General features: G+C 39.4%; 1 protein-coding gene across 3 annotated transcripts in view; it reads left to right on the top strand.

Moving 5' to 3' along the window:
- Positions 1-27,546, top strand: part of KCNAB1 (potassium voltage-gated channel subfamily A regulatory beta subunit 1) — a 365,847-nt gene that overhangs the window by 290,864 nt on the left and 47,437 nt on the right. For all 3 annotated transcript variants that reach the window (XM_019731967.2, XM_019731968.2, XM_019731969.2), the window contains exons 5-8: positions 1,949-1,993; positions 5,708-5,752; positions 7,798-7,841; positions 16,530-16,616. In XM_019731967.2, the coding sequence (XP_019587526.1) occupies positions 1,949-1,993; positions 5,708-5,752; positions 7,798-7,841; positions 16,530-16,616 (221 nt within the window). The remainder of the gene's footprint in view (positions 1-1,948; positions 1,994-5,707; positions 5,753-7,797; positions 7,842-16,529; positions 16,617-27,546) is intronic.

Genomic DNA, 27,546 nt, shown 5'->3' on the forward strand with positions numbered 1-27,546 from the left:
CCAAAGCTAATCTCGTTATTTTATAACGACATCTCATAGTTCCTCAGCCCCTGAGGGAAACTGGCTGTCCACTCTGCAGGGAAGCAGGGCCTGCTTTTCCTGTTTACAGACTTGTCCCTCCATGTGGCACTATAGGTAGATCACAGATTAAAAGACGGGTCCCCAACGATGCCAAGAAATCTAATATCTTTTAAAAGAGGGCATTTGAGACTCCACTCTGAGGACAGAGAGGGCTACAAAGAGGCCTTACTTCCTGTGCTGTAGAAGTCACATCTTGCTACCACCTTCCCTTTGACCTGAGAGCAGGTATGGGCTCTAGGACAGGGCTCACTCCTACATCAGAACACATGGGGCATGTGCCCTCAGGGCCAGGCCACAGGATCCACGCGCTCCAGGTCCAGGCACAGCAGCACATTTCAGAACAACTGGAACACCTGGGCCTCCCACTGTGCACATGGAGGCAGCTCCAGGAGCTGAAAGGAACTCAATAGCTGGACAGCTGCTTGAGCAGCTCTGCAGTTTTCTTACAGGACTGTAACACATAACCACCTGCAGGCCTAATGCCCACCCCCACCTTCCAGGTGAGAATTACGATCAAACTGCTGGACCTGCTGAATCAGGTTCACCATTGCCGAGTTGAAGTGCCCGTCCCTTGAGTGGGTTTCCTCCTTTTCAAGGGCACGTTGTGTTTAAGGACCATCAAGGAGGTTGAGAGCCCACAACCCTGATATTTTCTGTTGAGTTCAAGGAGAGAAAATACAATTGATAAGGCTTTGCTCCTTTCAACATCCTACCCTTTCTCACTGTTTTCTTCTTTTGTTGAGTCCTGCTCAGCACCCAGTTGGGCTCAGGTTGACAAAGGGAGGAGTGATGAGCGAGTCTCACAGTTCTGGTTATGTTCCTGCTGTGAGGGATAATCAGTCCCGGCTCATTTCTGGTTGATTGTCAGTGTGGAACTGAGACAGGTTCCCACCGTGAGATGCAAGGTTGCAAAGGCAACTGTCAGAGAGACAGAGGAGAGGAAGAAGAGAACCCTAACATTCAGTGCATATCTTTTTGGGGCATGCTCCAGAGCTAAGCACATCATGGCTTATTGCCAGGCTCCTAAATACACTCCAACAAAGACGGAATGTTCAGTGAAGACAAAAACCGATTAGCAATGACTCCCATCTATAGGACACTAATGGACCAAGTGCTAATTCCGTTGATGTCCTCATTCACAAGTCTCTAGAGGCCAGCTGCTTCTCACAGTTGGTCTTACTGGGAGGGACCTAGAAGACAGTTTTAGTCTCCTCCAGCTTGAGTCCCAGCTGAGCTAGGTAGATGGGGAGAGAAAGTGGGGATGCCATCAGTGTACCTTTCCACAACCCAGGCTTTGGGGCAAGAAGGACCTTTTGTCCTGTTTCTATGACAGTCCTTCTCACTGGAACCCAGAGCATTCTCTCCGTGGACCACTACAGCTGTAGCCCTGGCCGCTGGGGCATCTAAACCCACACATGGGTTATTTTATCCTGCAAGATCTCCTGGGAGTCAGTATTTTCTATCTAAACAGTTGAGGTCTCATTGTCCTCCCTGGTCCCAAGGGGGAGCCACTGCAAATAGAAGGAAAACCTTGACTCCCATCGGGCACTGCCAACCGTGACATTTATATGTGGGATCAGTGGTTTCAAAACACCAAAGTGCCAAAGGACTCCACTGTTTCTTAATATCAGGATCTCAGGTGGTCTCCTGACAGTGTGTCAGGATTTGGCAGGTGTTTCTGGAATGTTCTGGAGCAGGATTCTGCAGGCATGAGCAGAGACAGTGGGAATGGAGAGCCCCTTCTATTTTGAATATTTAGAGAATATTCAAACTGAGAATTCAAACAAGAAATTGTTCTGGTGTTTTGGATTGACTCCCACGTTTCCAGGACACTGTACCCTAAGACATTATCTGTTTCCCCCTGCAGGGCTGAAGTGATTCTGGGGAGCATCATCAAGAAGAAAGGCTGGAGGTAATGCATTCACCATAATCCTTTACTTACCTTTAAAAAGACTTATTATTTGTACCAGAGAAGGGAAAATAAAAATTGTATGACAATTGACAAAAAGGTTCTCCAAAATAAGGTCAACTTTTAGTAAAGAAATGATTTACAGTGTTCTGAAAATACCAGCCAGTTCATTTCTGGTGCTTCAAAAGTTATTGACTAGTCATTAATCACAGTGAATTACCAAGGGGTTGAGCAGAGAAGTGGGGAATGTTCAGGAGGTCTTCGTCCATAAAAGAAAGTGACATTTTCTTGGCTTCTGACTGCCATTTATGGTAATTTGGTGAAGGAAGCCAGCTGACAGGAAGTTGATTATGTATACTGTACACACCACTATTAATAACTCTGAAAGCAAAGAAATGATAAAGTAAGAAGCCCTTGAGATAAATACCCCAAAGTTTTCTTATCTGCCAGTGTCTCTCTTGTGAACCGGCAGCCCTATTATCTGGGGACTCAAGAAAGCGCTTCATCTGTTATCCTTGATGAGGTCATGTCCCATCCCATCACCTTCTGTAGCCAAAACCAGTGGTATGGATGCCATCACATCTGGGGGGTGGAGAGCAATCCCCCTCTATTCCACATGCATGTTGGCCCCGATAGCTACTTCTTCCCCAACATGAGCACAGAATCAGGCAAAGACCACTGGACAAGTTTGGGGTCCTTTTCTGCTCCAGTGTAATATCTGCTGGTTGCCAAGTAAATAACAGTTCAATAGTATTAGTGAGACAACTGTGCAAAGAGCTCCGTACCCACACAGGTCCAGGTAGCTTGTATAAAATGTAGTCCAGGAAAAGGGGACCTTCTCAAAATGTATAGCTCAAGACTGGTTTTATTATGCCTCTGCACTAAGCATTTAATTTCCCTCTGGAAGAGGAAACTAGAAAGGTCATACAGAGCTCTGTGTGTTAGGGCTGCTTACTCCTCACTCTTAGATAAACGTTTGGTAGGAACTAGGGGCCTTGTGGAAATAGAAAACCAGAAATTTATGGAGATGTCAACAAATAAAATTTGGTGACCTCCTTTCTCCTTCCCACTTCCCTTCCTCCCCAACTCCAGGGGCTGTGAGTGTGTTACAAGAGAACTGTATTCACCTTAAATATGGAAAAATATTCATGTGCCCCCCCAGTCCTCCACCTTGCCTGAGTCACTTTCCCACTCATATGTTGATCCATCCATCATTTCCCAAATAGGGATTGGATCAATTTCATAGGGCTGCTGTGACAAAGGGCCCCAAACTGGAGCTTAAACCAACAAAAATTTATTCTCTCACAGTTCTGGAGGCCAGAAGTCCAGAATCAAGATTTGGACAGGGCCATATTCCCTCTGAAACTCTGGGTAGAATCCTTCCTTGCCTCTTCTGAGCGTCTGGTGGGAGCTTTGGTGTTCCTTGGTGCAGATACAGCACTTCAACCTCTACCTCTGTCATCACATGGTGTTCTCCCCCCATGTGTGTCTGTGTTTTCTTATAAAGACATCAGTCACATTGATATTGGATTAAAGGCTCACCGCTCTCCAATACGACCTCATCTTAATTTGACTAATTCCATCTGCAATGACCCTATTTCCAAATCAGCTCACATTCTGAGGTACTGAGGGGTTAGGACTTTAGCATAAAATTTTGAGGGACACAAGTCAACCTATAACAGAGACCTCAGAGACGAGTCCACTAGGGGTGCAGTGAAATCTGCAGCGAGGTGTAGGCTGACAGAGTACACCTGAGGAAGGAGGGGACGCGTTAGTGCAGTAGCTCTTCTCCCTTCAACACCCAGAGCACATTTAGCCACCACTCTCCATAGTTCACAGAGCCCAAAGAAAGCAGATTAACATGCATCTTTCACTAACTACCTTTCAGTCTTGCAAATAAAAACTCAAGCTATCATCATGCTACAGAGTTTTGATATCAGTTCACAGCTGCCTCCAGAAGACTGGTGAAAAGATAAACCATATCGTCATAGCACGGAGTCGATAAAAGCAGTTTCAACTAGCATACTTGTCTTCTAGTCCCAGTGCCACCACTCACTAGCTGTGCTGTCCAGGACAAGTCACTTCTCTTCTTTGAGTCTCAATTTCCCCACCTGTAAAATGGACGGCCTAGTTGTTCAGGAAGTGTCATGCTGATAACGTGACAGACGGTATGCAAAAGTATTTTGAAGGTGGTGCTGTATCAAAGTAAAACATTCATATTATCATTCTCCACCCACTCCAAATGCCTCCGTGAGGTCAGTGATGATTTGCCAGGTTGCTGTCTACTCTTGCGATTTGAACACAGATGTTAGTGTGCACACCCATGTAAGGCCGGACATTTTACAGAAAGCCCAGCTTTACAAAAATAACTAAGTCTGCGGTGGTGTTTGGCAGGCACAAATGCTCTGAATCATCAAAAGGGCTGCATGCATTTTTCATACTACCCCATCCAGCCTCCGATTGAAGCTCTGCCAATGATTGTTAAAGGAGACCTTGCTACTATACTAGGTCTCATGAGGTTGATAGATCAACCTGGAAAGTGCAGCAGCCCTTCTGGAATGTACAGATGCATATATCTGTAGACTTTTCATTTCAGTGATTCAAATTATTTTCAGGGAATTAACTTCAGTGGGATGGGGTTGCTGACATTTTCTGCAAATTGTTCTTGTTGCAGCCATGTTGTCAGAATTGTCACTGCTGTTCCCCATTGGTTATCATTAATCATACTAGGCTTTTATACCTGAGGGCCCTGAGGCATCGCCGTGACAGCTAATGGAAGTTTAAATGCCTTGTTTCAAATACTCGCCAAGTTTGGTCTTAACTTTTGAATCACAAATGTGTTTTTTTTCCTAGACCAGTTCAATTGAATGACATACCTGGAGCAACTATATTACACTGAGACCTGCCTCCCAATTTTAAATTATATAACTATAATTGTCAAGACATATTTCTTATTCCACAACCATAATGGCATTTTCTGCCTTTGGGTGTGGTTTTGAGAAAGTAATAAGTTTGCTGACAAGATTTCCACATTTTGTTCCCTTAAGCATAAGGTGGTAAAACTTTGAGTTAAGATTATAGGACCGTTTTCCTGAAATGACATTTCCATTTGATAAGACACTCAAAGAAATTGTATTCCTATTTATTGACTGTTATAATTTACTTCATCATTTATATTTCCATGTAGTCAGTTCTTGCCTGGAAATGTGGTGGTGGGAGAGGTAGCAACTCAGAATCACTAGGTCCATGGTCCTTGGAGGGTAGACTTAACCCCAGAAAAGTTTATGTTCAACGTTAAGTTAGATGCTAAGTAAGTGGTAATTGGTGGCTGTTTGTTTGAGCTACTAAAGCAATCCATCCTTTAAGTCCTTTCACGTACCTTTCTCATTTACTTTCTGACCCTCTATGCCTACCGAGTACCTTCCCTTTGCCACCACCACTCACCTGTTTGCTGTCACAGCCCTCCCCCTCCTCCAACCCCTCCAAGTAAAGGTCACTTCCATTCAACCTCTTTCTCTGGGGTCTGACTTGAAGTCCCCATTCACCAGTTCCCTTTGTCCTTACATTTCAGTGACATGAATTAACAAATTTATCTCTTTACCAATTTTTTAAAATATAAGCTATAATGAGTTCTTTGTAGTGTTATAATAATAATAATATGACTGTATAATAAGCAGCAATTCATTTAATATTTCTCTCTGTTTGTTCCATATACAGGAGGTCCAGCCTGGTCATAACAACCAAACTGTACTGGGGTGGAAAGTAAGTTAAATTCCTTTTCTTTTCCCTTCTTGACAGTAAACAAGTAGTAGTTCACGCTTTTATCTTTTTAGGGAACCATTTTACATCTAACGTACTAAGATTAATTGGTTTGCAGGGAAAGGTTATTTTTTTCTCACTTGAAGGAAATAGCAGTTAGCCCAGGAGTCAAGTTTAGCAAGATGTCCCCAAAGAAACATAGTGCAAAGCATGTGGTCGTTCATTACTAAGTGATTCGTGGAAATTTTCAAATACCATCCTCATCCTTAGAACCATCTCCAAAATAGAGTTCAAATTTGGGGGGAAGACAATAAGCACATAGCATCACAGAAGAAAAGCTACTCAAATCTGCCCAAACGTGGATATTTCTACAGAATGCAAAGATACAAATATCTCACCTGGCCCAACGTGTATGTCTCTGATCGTTTCTGCAGAGCGCACTGCACATGCTCATCAAAGGAGCGTCCCACTGGAGAGGGACACAGAGCTACTTGTGTCACTCCCTGTCAGGCTTCATGAAAGAGAAGCCCTCTCTCTCGTGTGGGATGCAGAACAAATTTTACAGGGTGAATTAGCCTCTGATGGATCTACTGGTGTTTGAACTGGTGCTTACATTACCCAGCAGGACTTAGAAGTCTGACCTTTTTGACAAACATGTAAGAAAATAGCAAGCTATTCCATGTACCTTTTCAAGGAAATCTCAAAGACTTCCATGGAGTCTTAGAAAAAAACAAACAAACAAACAAATACAAACAACACCTTATTCATCTGCTAATAATTGATAGGGAAGAGTTAAAAATGAAATTAGAATCGGAGGCCAGTTCCTTAAAATGTATATGTGTATACATATGTACACACCTACACACTGGGGGTGACAAAAAAATGTATACATGTAGACATTTTGGTCAACGTTGCTCAAACAGTAGTTTGCCGTAATCAGAAGTGTCTGGACGCTGACAGTAACCACTTTGAGCACCTCTCGTAATTGCAGAAGTCAAATGTGACTTGTATTCATCTTTTGTTATTGGTATATATTGAGTATTACAATTTTAATACAGTTTTCCTTTCTTAAAATGTGTATACATTTTTTGGCACCCTCTGTATTTACTCATATTTTATTGCTGTTTTGAGCCTGTTTATGATGAAGATAGAAAGATGGAATTTAGGTGGTTATTCCTATTGTCGTTTATATAAAAATAAAGCAACATAGTACCTATGAGAAATATAGGCTTACATTGTCTGTGCTCTGATTCCCGGTGCCATTGCCTGGTGTTTTTGCACTGGTACTCAAAACCTTGCCTAGAATTTAGAAATACACAGGAAGTAAAACAATCCACAAGAACCATTATGTAGTAGAGTGTTATGTACACTATTATCTGATATACTTATAAAAGATATAAAATCACGAATGGTAAACTCGTATGTTTTAAAAAGAGGTTGCCAAAGGTACTAATGTTGAAGAAACATTTCATCGATACTTTAAACTCAAGGACACATTCTTTCTAATAGGCCAGAGCTTGAGAATGGTCTGAAAAGGCAAAAGTCCTGGTTAAAAGTTGCTCTTCTTAGCATATCATTTAAGGAAAAGTTGGTTGATCACATTGTAAAAGGAAATAGTTCATTTCTTTTGAAAGTCAAAGGCACTATCAAATTTGCTTCCTTTCTCAGAAGAGCTAATGACGTCAGCGGCCTGGCAATTTTATAGTTAAGCTCACAAACTTAAGTGAAGCCTTTTTTGAATTTGAGTTTTTGAACTTGCTTGGGATTGGTTAAGAACAAGGTGGGAAGGTTGAGCCATGTGTCAAGTTATATATGGACAGGCTGTGCATGGCTAAATTGTTATTGCTATGGAGTGATGACAGTCATGGTTAATTCATCTCCTGCAGTCTCCAAAGAAAAGGGGCTCAGTATGTTGCTCACCAGCCTTTTCTCTTCAGCCTGCACTGGTGCAGAATTTGCAAAGAACAGGGTATGAAATTAGCAATTTGTTCTAGCGTTATTATTCTGTACTTTTCCACTCAAAGTCATTTGCTTCTTTTTCTTCTTAGAGCTGAAACGGAAAGAGGGTTGTCAAGAAAACATATTATTGAAGGTAGGTACTGGTGCTTCCATTTTATTTTCATCTGTGGGCTGCTGATTCCAAAAAGGTATCAACCGAGTAGGTTCAAAACATTTTAGGGGGGTGGAAAATTCTCTGTGAAAAGAATCACAGTCAACTAAGTTTCCTCCTGGGGTTGAGTGTGGGGAGTGTAGTGATAATAGAGGGAAGAATGGAATCTCAGAAAAAAGTCAAAGGTTCTAGAACTCTTCTCATTTACAGCTACGCTGACATTAATAAAACACTTCCATAAGACTTTTTAAAGAGTTTTATTGAGATATAATTTATATACCATAAAAGTTTACCCATTTAAAGTGTACAGTTAATTGGTTCTAAGGGTCATTACAGAGTTGTGCAATCACTATAATTTAATTTTAAAACATTTTCATCACCCCAGAAAGAAAACTTGTACCCACTAGTAGCCATTTCCCATCCCCTCCTCACCCTCTCCCATAGCCCCAAACAAGCACTGATCCACTTTTCCTTCTATAGATTTTCTGGACACTCTGTATAAATAAGAACGTACAGTATGTGATATTTTGTGGTTAGCTTCTTTCACTTGGCATAATGTTCATCCACGTTGTAGCATGTGTCAGTACTTCATTTCTTTTTTTTTTTTTTTTGCCAAATAAAATTTCATTGTATGACTCTGCCACATTTCATCTAGTCATCAGGTGATATGCATTTGTGTCGTTTTCACTTTTTGACTATTCTATGAATAATGCTGCTATAGACATTTGTATGCAAGTTTTTGTGTGGACCTATGTTAAGACAACCATACTTTAAAAAAAAAAGAAGTATATATGCATAGGAAAAAACTTGTAGAAAATTACCACTGGGTGATTGATTCATGGTGCCATTGCTTTTGCAATGGTATCAAAATTTTGCATAGCTTAGAAATAAAGAGGAAATATTAGGTTGGTGCAAAAGTAATTGCACTGTTGGGCCAGCCCGGTGGCTCAGGCGGTTAGAGCTCCATGCTCCTAACTCCGAAGGCTGCCGGTTCGATTCCCACATGGGCCAGTGGGCTCTCAACCACAAGGTTGCCAGTTCAGTTTCTCGAGTCCCACAAGGGATAGTGGGCAGCGCCCCCTGCAACTAAGATTGAACATGGCACCTTGAGCTGAGCTGCCGCTGAGCCCCCAGATGGCTCAGTTGGTTGGAGCGCAACCTCTCAACCACAGGTTGCCGGTTCGACTCCCACAGGGGATGGTGGGCTGTGCCCCCTGCAACTAGCAACGGCAATTGGACCTGGAGCTGAGCTGCGCCCTCCACAACTAAGACTGAAAGGACAAAACTTGAAGCTGAACAGCACCGTCCACACCTAAGATTGAAAGGACAACACTTGACTTGGAAAAAAGTCCTGGAAGTACACACTGTTCCCCAATAAAGACCTGTACCCCTTCCCCAATTAAAAAAAAAAATCTTTTAAAAAAAAGTAATTGCAGTTTAAAAGGTTAAAAATAATTACAAAAAATGCAATTACTTTTGCACCAACCTAATAAAATAGTCTGCAAGAACCATTATATTAATAGTAGAGTACTACAACCCTATTTCTCTGTGAGGGTTATGAGAATCGTAAGGAACTTTCATTTATTTATTTCTTGTCTGTATATTACAAAAATTTTACACTTTTGCAGTAAAGGAAACAATGTTAAAAGGGGCTGCCATATGTTTCTAACATCTTTCTACTAGTTCATGAATTAATTCATAAAAATCCAAGATTTTATAACTTTAGATTCATGATTAATCATTGACACAGATGATTTTTCTCCTTTTAAAAACTAATTTCACTTATGAAATGCCAAAGTTACCAAAAAGCATAAAATATATTCTAATCACACCACTCTGAAAATAAAAATGGATAAAGAAGTAAAGTCCTCCCTTTGCTCACCTCATCTCATTCCACAACTTGACAATCTGGTTCCCAACGTTTTCCTACAGTCACACTGACTTATCTACCTACACAGCTTACTTATAAACACAAAAACATATTGTGTTGAACCAATGGACTTAAGCTATAGCTATGAACTTAAACTTTACTTTTTGTCTCAATTAAAATAAATTTAGACACACACACTTACACACATGATTTATGTGTCATTCCTGTTTTTAGTACTTTAAAGAATTATACAAATGACCATCCTTATATAAATGAATTAGAAACTGGAAATGACATTGTTAGGTCAAAAAATAATGGATATTTTCACACAAAATGACTTTCTAAAAAGAATATACCTATCTGATGGGTGAACTGATCTTATTTATTTGCTTTTTTTATACAATTATTTATTAATGGGTTTGAGCTTTTCATAATTATGTGCTTCTTGTTCGGGGAATTAAGTCTTCGTATTCTTAAGCTATTTTTCTTTTGAGTTGTTTGTCCTGATCTTATTAATTTGTAGGCGCTCTTTATATGTTACTGATGTTCACCGTTTGTCAATGACATGAGTTGCAAATGTTTTCTCCTAGGCTGTCATTTCATGGTGAAATTTTTTCTCCGCATGAATCTAATCTAAAATGTAGTATTACTTTTAAAGACATTCTTCCTAGTTTTGGAGTTGGAGCTCCTTATTGATCTATAACGATAATGACTTTGAAATATCTTAGACTTGCACTAGAATAAAAAATAGTTTTAGTATTCAATCATTTAATTTAAAATGGAGACTTTTGAAGCCAGATCTTGTGTGTACACACACACACACACACACACACACACTCACACACACTTTTAACAGTAATAATTATATTCATTTACTTCCATAGTCTTTGTTTGAGTTTGGTATTTCTCACAAACTGGTTTTTAATATATTTGTAGGCATTTGGGCTATGAAATCAGACAAACATTTGTTCAAGTTCCAACTCTGTCATGTATGAGCTGGGGGACTTTGTGCAAATGACTTAGCCTCACTAAGCCTCCATTTCTTTGACTATAAAATGGGCCATAAATATTCCTGCCTTATGATGATACTATACATCGATTGAAATTAGATCATTCACATTGAGCACAGTGTCTGTCACATGATAAGCACTTGATACATTTTACTTTTGTCGTCATCATTTTTCGTAGTGCAACTGCTAGTCACCATTCCATGGATAAGAACACCCTTACTAAGTAAGTAACACCTGAGGCTGCCACAATAAATAACCACATTCTAGCACTACAGAAAGCTTCCAGATTCCTCACCCAAACAAGGTTTCTTCAGGCCTTGGTGTCCAATTTGTCACTGTAAAGTCAAACCCAACCTGCCTCTCAAAAGTGGTACCAATCCTTCTCTAGCCTTTACCCCAGTATTTTCATCTACCACACAGTTTGTCAATAGAAATAAACCCAAGTCAGCTTGTAGTAACAAGTTGAAACAATGGTGTTGCTTCTTTTATTTTCACTCTAATTGATTAAAAAAGATATTTAGAAAATTGTTCACACTGGCAATCAATGAAGAAATAAAATCGAAGAGAAAAAAAATGGAGAAGGTGTGTTGCTGTGCTTTCTAACGAATCTCCATTGCTTTAATATTTACCAGTGTGTGCGCATAATTTTAGAGTTCTTTCTTTTTTTAAAGAGAGAATTGAAGTTTTTTTCAAGCCTCATACAACTTAATAGAAATACGTTAAATTCTCGCTCCCTTTTAAATAAGTCAGGAGTTCTCTTAGGAACTAATCTCTCAGGATAGATAAACCAGTTCAGCTGAAGTTCAAACTGACCCAGATTCAAACTTCAACACAAAATTCCAAACTTGTGAGATTGAAGAAGAATTAGGATCAGTTATTATTATGTCATTATGTTATTTTTCAGTTCACAGTTTCAGCCAAAGACAAAAACTGTTCATGAGTGCAAGAGAGTCAGCAAAAAGGATATTTCTGGGCAGGCTAAAATTAGGGAATTGAGTGATTTTTGCAGGAAAAAAAGGGCACATGAGATTTCCAGACCCAAAATAAAGCTTGAATGATTTATAAGTCATTATCCTTGAGCCTCATTGGTACTTGTTCTGTGATGAAGGTGACTTTATTCAACACGGTATATTCATACACACATTAAATCTGAGAGTTGCTCTTAAAGGATAAGACAGAAGCCCAGTTCATGGAGGGTTCAGGCCACTTGTGTGCTGAGTGACCTTGGCCACCTGCGTTAGTTTATAGAGTGAAAAATGAGTTTGACTTGTACATAATATAGTTTTGAAGAAAACTCATACGAAAGGCCTTTTCAATGAGCCCAAAGTCCTTGACTTAAGTCCAGATAGGAATAACATTCTCCTTAGATTCACAAGGAGGGGTAGAAATTTCACTAATAGGTTTATTATATCCATTTAGAATCCCCAGGTCCTCTCAGGCTCTGAAGCTCTATTTATTCATTCCGCCATTTTACAAACATTCATTAAGCCCAAATGTGTGCCTCTGTTAAAATTTAGCAGATCAAATTTCCTTAGACTCTAACAGGAAAAACAGAAATGGTTTGGCAAGTCATACTGAAAGAATAAGGAAATTGTGTGCTTTTATAGGCAAAAGCTGTGTCTAAGTCTGTGTTTGCCTTTCAGGTAAACAATAGTTTTGCTATGCGATTCAAAACAAAAACCCACTGTCATTGTTTCAGAAGTAGATAAAAGAAAATCATCTGAGAAAGCTCTGCTTGAAATTTTTTAATGAATAGCAAATGTTAAACCCTCCTATCTGAACTTTTTTTAAAAAAGAGATAAGTGATGATTTTGCAATTGAAGTATAAATTGTTTAACAAATGGATTCAGCACAGAATCCCTTTCTAGTGTTCCATGTTCATAGTAACTAAAATTACCCACCAGGATAACCATGTTTCATAATGGCAGATGCAGTCACATATATTATTCTAATACAGAGCAGTCTTCAAATACATATATATATATTTATGTCTCGAGTGTATCTTAAATCATGAATGAGAAGTCTGCCAAGAAGATGCTGGAAAATTATGCAGAGAAACCATGTACATTACTTAAGCTAACATTTTTTTTTCAAGCTAGATAGGAAATCAAATGTGTGGTAGGTGTAAAAGATGACGATATAGCATCTTTGAGTAGAATCCTTGCAGAATCTCCAAACTACTGATTTCCTGTTTCTACCCCAATAAGCCTGCAACACTGAACACCTGATCCACCTCTATGGCGATCTGCTTAATCTCTGAGTGAGCAGATTTCTTTAGATGCCTGTGAAATAGGCTTAACTTGATTTGAGGTTCACCTTATGAATAATACAGTTCCTGTTCAACTTCAGAACCTAGAAGAAAAACGAAGCTAGATTTCTTTTTTTACTATAGTCACTTGAAAGCTATTTTCTTTGCACAACACAATTTATCATCCTGTGGGCTTTTGAGGAATTGCCAGTTAATTGCTAGACATTCCTCAAGGGCAGGGAGCGTTTCTCATGCTTCTCCTATATTCACTCCCACAGACCCTGGGTGGGTGCCAAGGGACAGGCTAATGTCAAAAGTGCCTCCAGCAAGTGCAACACTGCACTGGAGCACTTACCACCTTGGGTTATGATTCGCTGTCCGGATGCCCCCCCCCCCCCCACCAGCCAAGGCTAATGCATTTTTGTATGTCTAGTTAAACTTAAGACAATACCTGGCCCCAAGTCAGTGCTCAACAAACATTTGCTAAGTGGAGATAGAACATGACAATTTGTTTATTGGAGATAAACCCTAAATGGCTCTCAAGGAGACAGTCACTGAGCATGTCTTTATGTTGCTATGATTTTTTGCTATTTCTCCAAGATTAAAGCATCCAAATAGGAAAAGACAGGATTTGGTTTGCAGTCCCTGGAAAGGTCAAAGCAGAAGGATCACCTAGCTCCCTTTCATCTTTAGACAGATGAGGAAATGAAGGCCCAAAGGAGCTCGGAGACATAGGCGACGTCATTCAGGCAAGCCTGAATTAGTACCCTGGACCTCACCCTGTGCTTCACCTGCACACAGACCTCTCCCTGAATATGCCAGACTGGACCACCCAGCTGCCAATGGCCCCGTGTGGGTGTTGGATGTGCTGCTCAGACTTATCATGGCTCCCACCATCACCACCAATCTTCTTTTCCCCTGACTTCCTCACCTTACACTCACTTCACTTCCCAGGCCGAACATCTGAACGTCAGCCTTGGTTCCTCTACCTCCACTCTCTATACCCAGCACATCAGCACATCCTCTAATTTCTGCTTATGCAACTCGTCCCAAATTTGAACACCTCTCACCAGCTTGGTGCAACCTTGGCCTGCTGCAGTACCCTCCTTACTGGTCTCCCTCCTGCTTTCTCTCTTGTCCCCAACAGGTCTTCCTCAGCACACCAAGTGATCAATTCAAAATGGAAGTCTATCCCATCAGAGATTTCAGGGAAATATCGTTTTCTCTCCTTAACTCCCATTTCCTTACCTCCCAGTCCCACAACCAATATTTTTCCATCTCACATAGAGTAAAATCCAAAATTCATACCACGGATTACAAGACGGTATGACTGAGATTTTCAAACTGAATGGATAATGTCTCTTAGGGGCACAGTCTCCTTTTACTTCACTGCAAAGACAGAGTAGGGACCAGGTGGATCACTAATATCATTGCTTATAGTCTCACATGGAGACACTTGAGTCTCCGCTTCCCAGAGAAAGAATTGACAGGTGAGGAATGACCAACTACAACGACCTTTATGGCAAGTGCACGCCGTTATTTGGGGGCACACATTATTCCCATGATCAATGACCCTATACCAATAGATGCTCTCAGTCTGCACTGCTGGCTTCTTGGGGGTGAACACCGTGTCCGTACGTCTTTATACCACCAGAGCCCAGCACAGTTTCAGGATCAAATTGGAATCCAGCACATGCTTATGGCGTGAAAGAGGAAATGATTTAAGTGATGACTGATTGGTCACACAGCATGACAAGGGCCAAGTCAGTCGCAGCTTCTTCTCCTACCTGCTCTCAGCCCACACTGAGCTGTTTGAAGCGACATAGAAGGAGAGGGCCATCCTCAGAAAGGAGGACATTGCTTCCAGTGCCAGGCATGGGCCAGAATGTCACTCAGTGCCTCCTTCCAAAACCAGGGGCTCTGGTGAAAATCTCTAGCGTTTGCTTTGGCACTTCTCATTCTGAACCTTTCCAGATGTGCACACCATTATAATTATCCTATCTCTATAGACTGTTGCATTTACAAAGTGCTTGACAATTGATTTTATTTGCTCTCTGGAGCAACAATTCCAAAGGTAGTAAGTACTGTTATCCCCACTGCAGATCAGAAAACTGAGTCACAGAAGAAGGTGAAATAACTCAGGTAGGGTCACACAGCGTGCTGATTTCCAAACTTTCACAATTGTAACACCCTATTACTTGTTTGCTCGGTTATCCTGTCCTCCCTTACCTCCTCCATAAACACAATTGTTTCCGAAAAGTAGCTCATATCATAGTGCTTTTTAAAGTAAATTTAATTTCAAGCTGCCCTTGAGATAGCCTGAGGCTGAAAGTCACTACAGTTTTTTAAGAGCAAGCATTAGACCTTATAACACCTACCTACCCTCATCTCTTCATCAGTGCTCTTTTAAACACGCTTCCACCACAGACAATCCTTTCTCAATGAATGAAAAATATTTCCGGACCTATAGTCAAGCCGTCCATTTTCCTGTCAAAAATATAATTGTGGCTGGCCAATAAACCAGTTTGAAAAATCAAATTTAAATGAGCCAAATTTAAATTTATAAGAGCTTCATTTAACATGCAATTAATTTTATGCCTATAATAAAAAGAGAAAAACCTCGGGTCTTCCTGAAGAAATTAAATTGGCTGATTAGGAAATGCTGTGCCTCATGAAAATGAGGTAGAACTACTCATGAACTGTCATCCTTTTGGTTGTATAATATTATATACAATGCATTCTATTTCAAGGAAATATTAATTTCACTGAAATTAAATAAGTTTTTATAAGTGCTCATGAAAATGTGACCAAATGTTAGGGCTAAAAAAAATGATTATTAGTGCCAGATTTTTTTGAAGCTCTCGCTCTCTCCTTTATATTACCTCTTAGGTCTTTATAGCTTCTAGCATTTTTGTTTCTCCCCAAAAGATTAGAGAACAATAAAAAATGGTAGAGCTCAGCTATATTTAAGGTTCTTCAAACTTTGTTCAAATCAGTAAATTGGAACAAAAGCCTTCATTTGCCAACTCTTTTATTCCCACTATAATAAAACCCATGTATACATAGGGCTGGTAGTCATTTATTTCTGATTTATACCATTTTTCTGTTTTTGTTGTACAATAAATATATCTTCATCCCATTAAGTAATTCAATACCTGACATTAATTTGCATTTTTCAAGAAGAAAGTCTTAGTCTGCTTTTTATTCTAAACTTTGCTTCTGGATATTGCCACCCATGCGTCATTGTGCAAGATTATTACTAAGTATGTGTTTTCCAGTGGGATAGGAGTGCTAAAATCATTGAGAAAATTCTAAGAGTTTTCCTTGTTGAGGTCAAAATCAGCCTTTCATATATTTTTTAAAGGTTTTAAAGATCAGTTAACGCATCATTATAGTCAATGCCTTTTTGAAGTCAATGCCTTTATAATCCAATGCTCTTTTTTAAAAAAGAGAGAGTAAATTCTTAAAGGTAACCATACTTCAGCTATTTCTCATAGTGCCCAGACTAAGACTTTTTTGGTTTTTCCTGCTTCTCTTCTCAGGATTGAAGGGCTCCCTCCAGAGGCTGCAGCTTGAGTATGTGGACGTAGTCTTTGCAAATCGACCGGACAGTAACACCCCCATGGAAGGTGAGTGAAGAAATTTAATAAAAATTGTAAGAGTTATTGATTCTAGCTTCACAATTTATTCCACTCACGGTAGGAAATAAAATACATTCAGACGGATTTGATTGAGTATGAAAAATAAAAACCTTTCCAGTCAATGTCTTTCAGCCTCAATATTTACTCCTTAAGCCAATGCTAAACATCCTACATCTTCATTATTTTTTAAAGCAGTTGCACGCATTGGAATTGTGCCTCCTGTTGGGTACCGTGCTCACTTTTTCCAGGTTCATTTCACTTCTGTGATTCTATCAACTAAAACAATAAAATTAATTGGAAGGGGAGTTTATAACCCAGCCATCATTATTTTGGAGTGAGTCTGCTGAGGGTCTTCCTATTTTATAATGACCATAAGTCTGATTAGTTTCCAATCTGTGGTAACAAGTGCTAAGTGGTACCGTGAACAGAGATTTTACAGGAGCCACTATTCAAAATGAGACTGTTCCAATTTGGTTTTTGATTCTAAAGGAGCTTCAACATTTTATATCCTTTCTGTTATAACTGCTTGAAGACAATAATTTAAGCATTTTTTTCAGAACATTCTTAAAACCAGGTTTTCTTCAATTTACATTAATTTATGGAAAGGTTGAGAAAGAAGATTGTTTGGGAGGTAAATTACAATATTCTAGTTAATTGAGGTTTGCAGTCATATGGATTATCACTTATCTGGGGTAAAGGAGAATAAAAACATTTGGGAAAAAGGAAAAGGAGAATGTTCTTGCTATTTGAGGTTTATGATATGACATAGATCTACAAATTTTCAAAGAATTAGAATAATCAACATAAAATTACACTGATGGTAAATCTGTCTTTGATGATTCAAAAGGTAGTTCAGGATCTTGTAATAAACCTATAAAAGTTCTATAAAGAGTTATTCTTGCTGTCGGGTTATAGGAGTTGTACAAGTTATAAATGATTGAAGTACATATGAATTTTCCTGTAGCTTGCATTTCTGACCAAAACAATGTTATTTAGTTATTTTCCTTGCCATTTGTCTCTTTTTCAACCACAGAGAAATGTTTAAAATACATATTTATATATGTATAATTTTCTCCTAGAATTTTCTGCGTGCTTGATTCTGAGTAAATTAGGAGTTTACTATTATATAAAGCAATATTAGTGTTGGAAATTCATAATAAATAATTATCCATGGAAATGACATAAAAATGCATACTTTTATCAAAGCAGAAAATGGGTGTTTGGTAAAGCAAAGCATAAACATTTTTTAGTATAAGAAGTGCTTATTGCAAGGATAATATGTCACTCTTTTCACATTAGAACAGAGTACTACAGCTATGTAGTGAGTAAAAGTTACAGATGAAATGCCACTTAGTCGGGGCTGTGAAAGACTGAAATTGCTTCCCATTTTAAGTGCCTAGTGACTATTTTCCTCTCTGGAAAAGTGTCCTAGTGTTCTTTGCAATGACACCATATGCAGGAGAGAAGAACAGCTGGGATTTTTCAGTCTTTTGTTGTTTTCCCACTTTGCCCATCCTATCCCTATCTTTAATCTTAGGGATGTAATGTAGGAGTCTCTCAGACAGTTTTGTAATTTGCATGATGTACCTATAAAAGGAAGAAATTCTCGATTAGGAGCCAAGCTATGTGATGCTGATATGATAATGGTGTCTGTTGTAAGAACACTGATTATGCGTTGAAATTTATTAGACGGGTGCTTCCAGTTGTTAAAAAAAAAAAAAAAAAAAGTAGAACTGTAGCATGGTCCAGCCTCTGCTGGAATCAGAGAACATTCCCATGTTCTCTGATTTCCTTATAGAAAATTCTGCATAGCAGAATAGGAAGCTATTTTATCATGAGCCATTGTCCGGATTCAGAAGTCTAATGAAGAGTGTCAAACAATAGAGAGGAGTGTGGCTCTGGGGCAGTCAGCCACCTTATGCTGCCATGTAGCCTGTTCTTCCCCACCCCCACTCCCACCCGCACCCCCACCAGGGGCAGATCCACTCCGAGCTGGCCCATCAGGCTGAGTTTTATTCCTCTGGGAGGACTTAGCAAGGACACACCACAGGCCATCGCTCACGTAGGACTTGCTCCAGATTAAAATAGCTCCACTGTGATTTCTCCTTAGCTTTCAGAAAATGTGTATCCTCAGACTTCCTATACTATGTTCTATGCTGGGCCTGATGGAAGTGCCAGTTTGAGGCTAGTCTCTGGAAACTCATTCTCTACATTTCGTCTTTTCTACTTCACTGTAAGAGAGAAAAGCACTGATCTGGGCAATAGAGAGAAGAAGAAATGGGAAATAAGAAGAATGTAAGAAATAGACAGGGATTTCCAGGTGACCTTGGGTACATTTGCTCCTCTAAGAATGAAAAAACAAAACAAAAAACAACCGGTGTCCAAGCTATTTCTGGATTCCATGTTGTTATTAAGATTCATTTTTTCAGTGGTTTTGTAAGTCATATGTGTGTGAGACTGAAAGTTGTACATGTACAATGGGGCTACCTTAGGAGGGCTATTTGTTTCTAAAAACAACACAGAAAGTAAATGTTATGTATAATCAAAATTACCCTTGAAAACCCTACAGTAATTTTTTGTTAGTCAATGTTACTCTATAGCCTTTAATTAGTTACTCAATTTCTTCACCAAATATAGTGACAAAGCCATCACTAGATATCACCGAGCCACTTTTTTTTTTGTAATGGCCAGAAAATTCTTAATATCATTCACATCCTTTTCTCATTTCAGCAACTCACATTGGCAATTTTAGGCTCAATCACATTCATTTCTAATATAAACGATGCAACAGTGGTTGCCAATTACATATTGCCAAATTTTCATGCATTAAATCTACATACATTGGCACTGTACTGTGTGTATATGCTGGGTATCCTGTAGTAGACCCTTAGCCTTTGTAGATCATTTTTACTGGTTTCAACCATTCCCTGACAACTCCATGGAGGCACCACACAAGCTAACTTATAATTTTTCTGAGGCACCTATTTTAAACCCCTAATGAGATCTAATGAAAGAGCATAGCCCAGCTTTCTAAGACACATTTTAAACAACTTTGATTTAAATTTATTAAAATGCCAACCCCATTCATTTAATTTGCACCATGAAAGGATGTTAATTGGGAACATTTCTAAAATAGACCAGGATGAGTTTCATCCAGTTTTGACATATCATATAGCAACCCATTGAGCCAGAAAAAGATGAGCAGTAACACCTTCTTCGTAATATCTTGGCATCATATATCCAATGAGTTGTTGCCTTCCCTTCTTCCTTAGAAAACCAATAGACAAAAAGCGAGTCCTCTGAAAAGGATTCCAAATGTCCCATCAGTGGAGAAAGGGGTGACACTTCATTTGCAGTCTGCAACCCTACGGCCCACAATTCAACATTTTAGAGCTCTGGGAAGATGTTCTGGACAGCAGAGGGGCACTTGTGTACTTTGTCCTCTGTCCTGCTTGTTTTTCTGGTTCACCTCGTAGTAAGTCATTTTTCTTTCACAGCATCTGCTATGCCATCTGTCTCTGCTACAATATCTGGCATCGGTGGCATGTTTTCCAATCCCAGAAAAAATCAGCCCATATTCTGTTTTTTACTTCTCATGCTGCTGTGTTCTTCCCTGTAGTCACTGATAGTTCCTCGTGCTCTGTGATACTAATAGTCTTAATTCTCTCATTTCCATAAATCCCCTATGTGTATTTTAAAACCTCTTGAGCTCATTAGAAAGAGAAAATTCACTCCAACGAGTCCTCCTGAATAGGGATAGACTCGGAACATGTGTGTGTCTGACGACCTGTACTAGGAGTTTTTTTGTTTGGTTTTCTGTCATTCCCAAGTGCCAGGCTCATTTCTCCATCTATTCGCTACTCATTGCTTCAGGGAGGACGTGATCGAGCATGACGGTAGGCAATGAAAGGAGGCTATAAACCTTGTACCACTTGTGAATAACAGAAGAAAGAGGGGACCCATTTTTGTTTACATAGCTTTTTAAAAATGAGGGAAGAAAGCCAATAATTTGTTGATCTGCGAATATGATGATTTTTATATTAATTTAATGTTTAATTTAAAAAAAAACAACACTTGGAATTGAGCCTTCTAACTTTTATTTAGAGCTTTTTGCCAAAACTAGTTAATCTCATAGACTCCTTGAGTCATTAGATATTATTCCTTTCCTAATTACAGTTCAGTTTTTTTTCCTGTTAGCAATTCAATGCAGACATAAAACAACCCAGATGTCTTATTTCAAATAAGAGAGACAAGATCAAAGTTAGTTTCACCTAATTCCATAATATCATCATGTCAAACAACCCATTCCATAGTATTTACTTCTTTCTAAACCATCTTTTTTAGTGTTACCATATGCAATCAGAGATCTATGGATATTCAGGAATCTAGAATATCCAATGACAGTACAGGAAATACAAGAAAGTGGCAAACGTTGCAGCATCCCAATTTTTCTACATTTTTTTCACCTCCAGAACACTGTACCTAGATATTTAGCATCCAAAGTAAAGTTTTCAGAACAAAACCTTAATGACCTAAAACCTAGAAATATCACCTAACCACAATGGGTCATCCCTTCTGCATTTATATTTTATTATCCTTCCTGAAAGATAATATCAATCTGTCCCCCAAAAAAACCCATAATAATAGCAGGAAGAAGTCTTCTGCAAATAGTCTATAACAGTGCTGTCCAATAGAAATATTATGCAAGCCACATATGTATTTAAAATTTTCTTTTAGCTACATTTAAAAAGTAAAAAGAAACGGGTGAGATTAATTGTAAAAATATGTATACTTTAATCCAATGTATAAAAAATTATTTCAATATAAAAATTACTAATGAGACTTTTTACTTTCTTTTTTTCATATTAAGTCTTTGAAATCTGTAATATATTTCACACTTATAGCTCATCTTAATTTGGACCAGTCACATTTCAAGTGCTCAATAGCCACATGCAGTTAGTGGCCACTGCATTTGACCATACAAACACTATTTCCAGTCTAACAGAGCACCAGACACAGAGTAGGTGTGCAATAAATATTTATTGGGTGGAAGGATAGCTAGAAGGATGGATGGATGGAAGGATGGATGGATGGATGGATGGATGGATGGATGGATGGATGGATGGATGGATAAGTGTTTGAGCAACTGACTGAATGAAGCTCTAAAGTCAAATAGTTCTAACCTAATTTTTCTCTACTTGAAAACTTATTTGGGTTTCCTAACATCTGTGAACATGCTGGTACTTACTCTGTTTCAGCATATTTCACGGTGATGTTAAGAAGGATGGGACACTGGCAAACAGCCCCAGGACTCTCTTACACCCATGTCTCCTCATCTGCAACAAGGGCAGCATCCAGATGCCGGATCTCTCCCTAGAAATCTGATTGATACTTAAATGAGTAGAAATGAATGGAGGGATGATTTCTTGGCAGTTCAGTTGCCCCTGAGGATTATGATATCAAATTAAAATTATCTAACACATGTCATTTATGTCTCTGGCCAGGAGGTTCCTGAGAGCCTCTGGTATCCATCAGATCAATTTAACCTCCTGGCTTGAGAAGGCTGGGATAGCTGAGTTTTCAATAAATTAATTTGGAGAAAATGATTTTCGTATTCAAGAAGCCAAACCCTACCAAGCCTGATTTCATAAAATTGGAAAAAAGTGTTCCAATTTTATGAAATCGGTTTTATTTTCACTTAAGTGTGAATTTACCAAACATTTTACTACTGCTTTAGACTTATGTTTTATCCTTTTTGGTTAGACCTTCCTTGGACACCCTATGTAAAATCTACCCTGCATACTTTCTATCTCTTGATGTTTTATCCTATACAGAACCACAAGCAAGACATGTCATAAAAGGAGAAATTAATTTCATCCATTCTAAGGAAAAACAGTGGGGATGGTTGGGTTAACTTTGGGTTCTTTTAGTCTCCAGTGTGGCTGTTTAGAAAGAAACCATTTTTTTATTCTTTGCGGGCCTCCTTCTCATTGGGACAATATTTCTGCAAAGTGGGCAAGAGAACATTAGATGGACACATCTTCTAATCCTGGCTTTGCACCCATTAGACTGTATACCAGGGACAAGTTACTATCCTTGCTGAGACTCCATATCTTCACCTGAAAATGGAGGTAACATATAAAGAGACATCTGAATTAGTTAACAATGTAGGTCTACCACCTCACTCAGAGCTGAGGAAGCAAATATAAGCTGCATTTCTAATATGCCTCACATAATGTACCTACATATAAAATTCCATTTTCTCTGGATCTGTACTCAGAGGTAATGATAGAAATCCAAGGCCCTGAAATTATCACGTGATAAAAATCCAAAGAAGGTGGCCAAGTGTAGGGTCAACCAGGGTCTATGGTGAGACCATGGAGGGATCACGGTACAGAGCTGGCGAGGAAATCTTCTAGCCACTTCATTTTACTAGACACGCACTGTGAATTCTGCCAGCCTCACAAACTACTTGATTCTCTACCCCGTTTCATTTATCCTCCTTATTTGTTTGTGTTCTTACTTTCTTGAGCAGAACTGAGTAATCTAAAGCAACATAGCAAAGGCACATTACAGAGTTTACCACTCTGCCTCAGACTTGCAGTCTTCTAAGGCCATTGAAAAAATTTTCCAGAGTTGACAGAGGGCCCCAAAGTTCTGAACATGGATCACTCTGATACGCATCTATCATTATTTTCTCCTTGGAATTTTGGTCTGAAATCCTCCATTCCCTTTGATATTAATGTCATCATAGATTTTCCAGGGTTAATCTATTCAGTTCAAAAGCGGTCTTGAACCTGTGACATTATTTTCAAATGTGTATCTAGAAAAAAGCTCAGTAATAGGATTTGCTCATTCATTCAACTGATATTCATTGACTATCTACTATGTGCCAAGCACCAGGAGAAGCAGAAGTTAATAAATCAGGCAAACATCCTGCCCTTATAGAAACTGCATTCTTGTGGGGGAGATAGATAATGAGTTGGTAAGAAAATCACATTAGATCGTGATACTAGTATAGAGAAAAAAATAAATCCTAGAAGGGGCATAGGCAGTATGCGGGGTAGAATTTACAGAAGGTGTCCAAAGAAGGTTTAACCGAAAAGGATATAAAGGGAATATCTTGGCCTCCCCCGACATAGGAAGGGCATGACTTTGGAGTCAGATCCGAATTCAAATCACCTTCCTCTTTCTTACTAGCTTTGTGATCTTAGGCAAGTTAATCTCTTATCCTCAGTTTACTTGTCTGTAAGATGCAGGTGATAATATCTACTCTACAGGTTACTATGAGAATGATTTGAGATAATACATACAAAATGCTTAGAATGTTGCTTAGTACCTGGTAATTATTCAAAATGTTTAAGCTATCAATTTTTATTGTTATTGTTTGCATGGTCCTTTTGTAAATTTGTCGTGTGGGAAATGACCCTGATGCAATAGTAGCCTCCAAGTTCACTACCAGGGAATCCTAGAGGTTCCAAAACAGAAAGGCTCACACAACAAATTAAGATGCATGAATCCATGGTTTGTTAAACCAATTTAAAACAAACAGTGAGAAGCAAGGGGATAGGTGGAATTAAATCAATTAGGGTAGACGTAGAGTACAAGTAGGTAGAGGGACCCAACTACCCGAATTTTGGCGCAGGCAGTGTTCACACAATCTCTTCTTTCAGCTGCATGGCCTTCCCTATGGTGGCCTGGTTATAATGGTCAGAGGTGAGGTTTGAGCAAGGAAGCACAACAGACTGAAGGTGCCTGGGTCAATGGATCACTTGCTGTATTGGAAAGCTCGGGGACAAATCCACCTGGCCATTAGCTGTACATCACTCGTTAGCCTGATGCATAGCTGTGGACAAGAAACGCGGATTTCTTGTGCAGACAACTTTTGAAGCCAGAATGGGGTCACCCACAGGTGGCTGATTTAAGACCTCTTTTGAGTCCTCATGAGTTTCATGCATATTTAGTGTATCTCGAGTGTTTGGTGTTACTCATACGGATGCATTGTGAATATTGTGTCTTTCCATCCTTCCCTCTCTATGCTCAGCACACACAGTCGCTGCTTTGTCTGTGGCTGCCATGACTCAAAGGTTACTAATCCACTTCGTTTTACTAGACACACACTGTGAATTCTTCCAATCTCACAAACTACTTGATTCTCTACCCCGTTTCATTTATCCTCCTTATTTGTTTGTGTTCTTACTTTCTTGAGCAGAACTGAGTAATCTAAAGCAACACAGCTAAGGCACATTACAGAGTTTACCACTCTACCTCAGACTTGCAGTCTTCTAAGACCATTGAAAAAAATTTCCAGAGTTGACAGAGGGCCCCAAAGTTCTGAACATGGATCACTCTGATACGCATCTATCAGGAACAGAGCCCTGGTTAACCCTTTTTCCATCTGGGTTCCACAGAACAAGAGCTTTAGAAAAACTCCCTCTATTAGACATACTGAGAAGTTCAGATTGCCAAGGCTGCAGAAAACATGTGATGGGCTAGCTTTAAAGAAAAGTACATTCCACTTTGTAATCATCTGCTGCTGCATTTTGTGCTTTCTTTGAAAGGCAAAGATTTCCAACCTTATTCCATAAAGTTTTGGTTGGAAGGGAGGATCCTTCCAACATGAGCACATAGACTAGAATATGCTCGTGTTCTATACAGTTTAGTTACATCCTCCATTCTCTTGCCCCCTTTTGTTTCCTTTCTTCACATCTTCAGTCAACAGTGAAGGCAGAAGAGATTCAACCCCTATCATTAGTAAGATACAAAAGGAGAAACAACATGGACCATGTGTCTGGGGGCTTATTGGAACTTCTTGCCCCAAATCTGTGGCCTTCACCAAGCTCAGAAAGGGTGGTTTTTGTTGTTGTTGTTTATTTTTTCAAGTTGTTTTTAGTTAAGAAAAAAAGAAACAGAGAGAGAACGGAGATGGCTTCTGCTCACCCCCAGCTGTCAGGTGGAAACAGAGCTGCTTAGTATTCTGGGGCTGTGGGTTTGTGACTCATGTGAACTTCCTTCTGTGGGAGTTGTCATCTCCCTGAAAGATAGCTGGAGCTGTGACAAGATTTACCTCCGTATTCTGAGGGAATGTTGACTCAATCTCAGGGGAATTCATCTTTATAAATTCCTCATTATGCTGCAGCTGATCTGCAATGACGTGGGTGCAGCTCGAAGACTAACATTATCCAACTTGCCAGCCAGGACAGGTGGGGCTGTGGATTTTAGCAGCCTGTCACTTAGCAGCATCTCACACAAACTCGGGGTTTCCAAGCCTGCTGATTTCATGGGGTGAGCAGAGCCACCTATGCCATCATTAACCTGGAATTCTCAGACTGGGGACGAACAAATACCCATAAGTCTCTCTCTTGTTATCTGCACAAAATGAAGTAACAAGAGAGTAAATGTTTTTGTTAAACCCCTCCTGTATATTTAATATGTGTAGTAAAAAAATAGGGGGTCTGCAATCAGAGGGTGAGGATGTTAGTTTTAGGCATGTAGACTTGGTTGAGTTGCTCAGACTCTGTTGCTCTGTGTTTCATTTGGAAAATTGGAAGAATAAAAATATTACCTTCCCTATTTCCAAGATTGGTATGAAGACATTAAGAGATAATATAAGTAAACATGTTTTATAAACCGTAATGCCCTGTACACATATTTTGAGGTTGATATTGTTGTTACATATGTTTATAATTTGGGGAATAGATATGCACAATAAGATGTAATCATTAAAGTTTCAGCCAGGCACCAAGACACAATTTCATTTCTCTTTGAAATGAAATTTTAAAGAGAGGCACCCAATCTGCATTTGTATACTTGCAAAGGAAATGGGTAAGGGCTGGTTCCATTTCTCTTTCTTTCCCCAGCATTTTATTTTGAAAAATTAAAACCTACAGAAAAGTTGAAAAAATAAACATATAATACTCTTCACCTGATGCACCACATTGTGCTGTATTTTGTCCCTATTTTGTTCTTTCTCGCTTTCTCATTGGAATATTTCACCCGCACTTTCTTGTTTGCTGAGAACGAGGCATTCTTCTATATACCCATAACATAATCATCACACCCGAGAACTCTAACATTAATACATACTATTATCTAGTATACAATCCATATTCAAATTTCCTGTCATGCCCTTTACAGGATTTATTTGAGGTTTTGGGGGGGAGAAGGTGGGTCCATGATTTAATTAAGAATTCCACATTGCTTTTAGTTGTCATGGCCTTTGAATCTCCTTTAGTCTAAAACTGTTCCTTCACCTTTTTTGTTCTTTAATGACATTGACATTTTTTAAAAATCCAAGCCAGTTGCTCTGGAGAAGCTTTCTCAGTCTGGATTTGTCTCATTGTTGTCTTGTGATTAGATTAAGATTAAGCATTTCTGCAAGAAGACTACACAGGTGATGTGGGGTCCTTCTCAGTGTGTCCCTCAGAGGTTCCCATGGGGGTCACTGTGTCCCATTATTGGTCACGTTAAGGTTGATCACTTGGTTAAGATGATGTCTGCCAGCTTTCTCCACCATGATGGTACCTCTTTGACTTGGTAATTAATGAATAACCTAGAATGTGATTCTTTGAGACCCGGTAAATAGTCTGCTTCCCCACAACCTGGTTTTAGCATCCAATGAGGATCCCTGCACATGTCCATTGTTACAATGGGGGTTGCAACCCTTCTCCATCTGTGAGTGGGCATTCTTCTGTAGAGACGAGCTTTCCCTTTCTTCTCCCCCACCTCACTCTCAGTTCCCTGACTCTGGAGCCCCCTCACTTGCAAGATTATAAAGGTTGAGAGAGAGGAGGAGAGAGGATCTAGTGAGAAGGGTATATCTGGAGGAAACTGTGCTATGAGCCCATCCCACCCCAACTGTGGGAGAAGGCTGTCTCTTCACTCCAGCCCTAGTTGTGGGTGGGGAGTTGGGAGGCTA

Source organism: Rhinolophus sinicus, linkage group LG01 (genome assembly GCF_036562045.2).
Source record: "Rhinolophus sinicus isolate RSC01 linkage group LG01, ASM3656204v1, whole genome shotgun sequence".
NCBI lineage: Eukaryota > Metazoa > Chordata > Mammalia > Chiroptera > Rhinolophidae > Rhinolophus > Rhinolophus sinicus.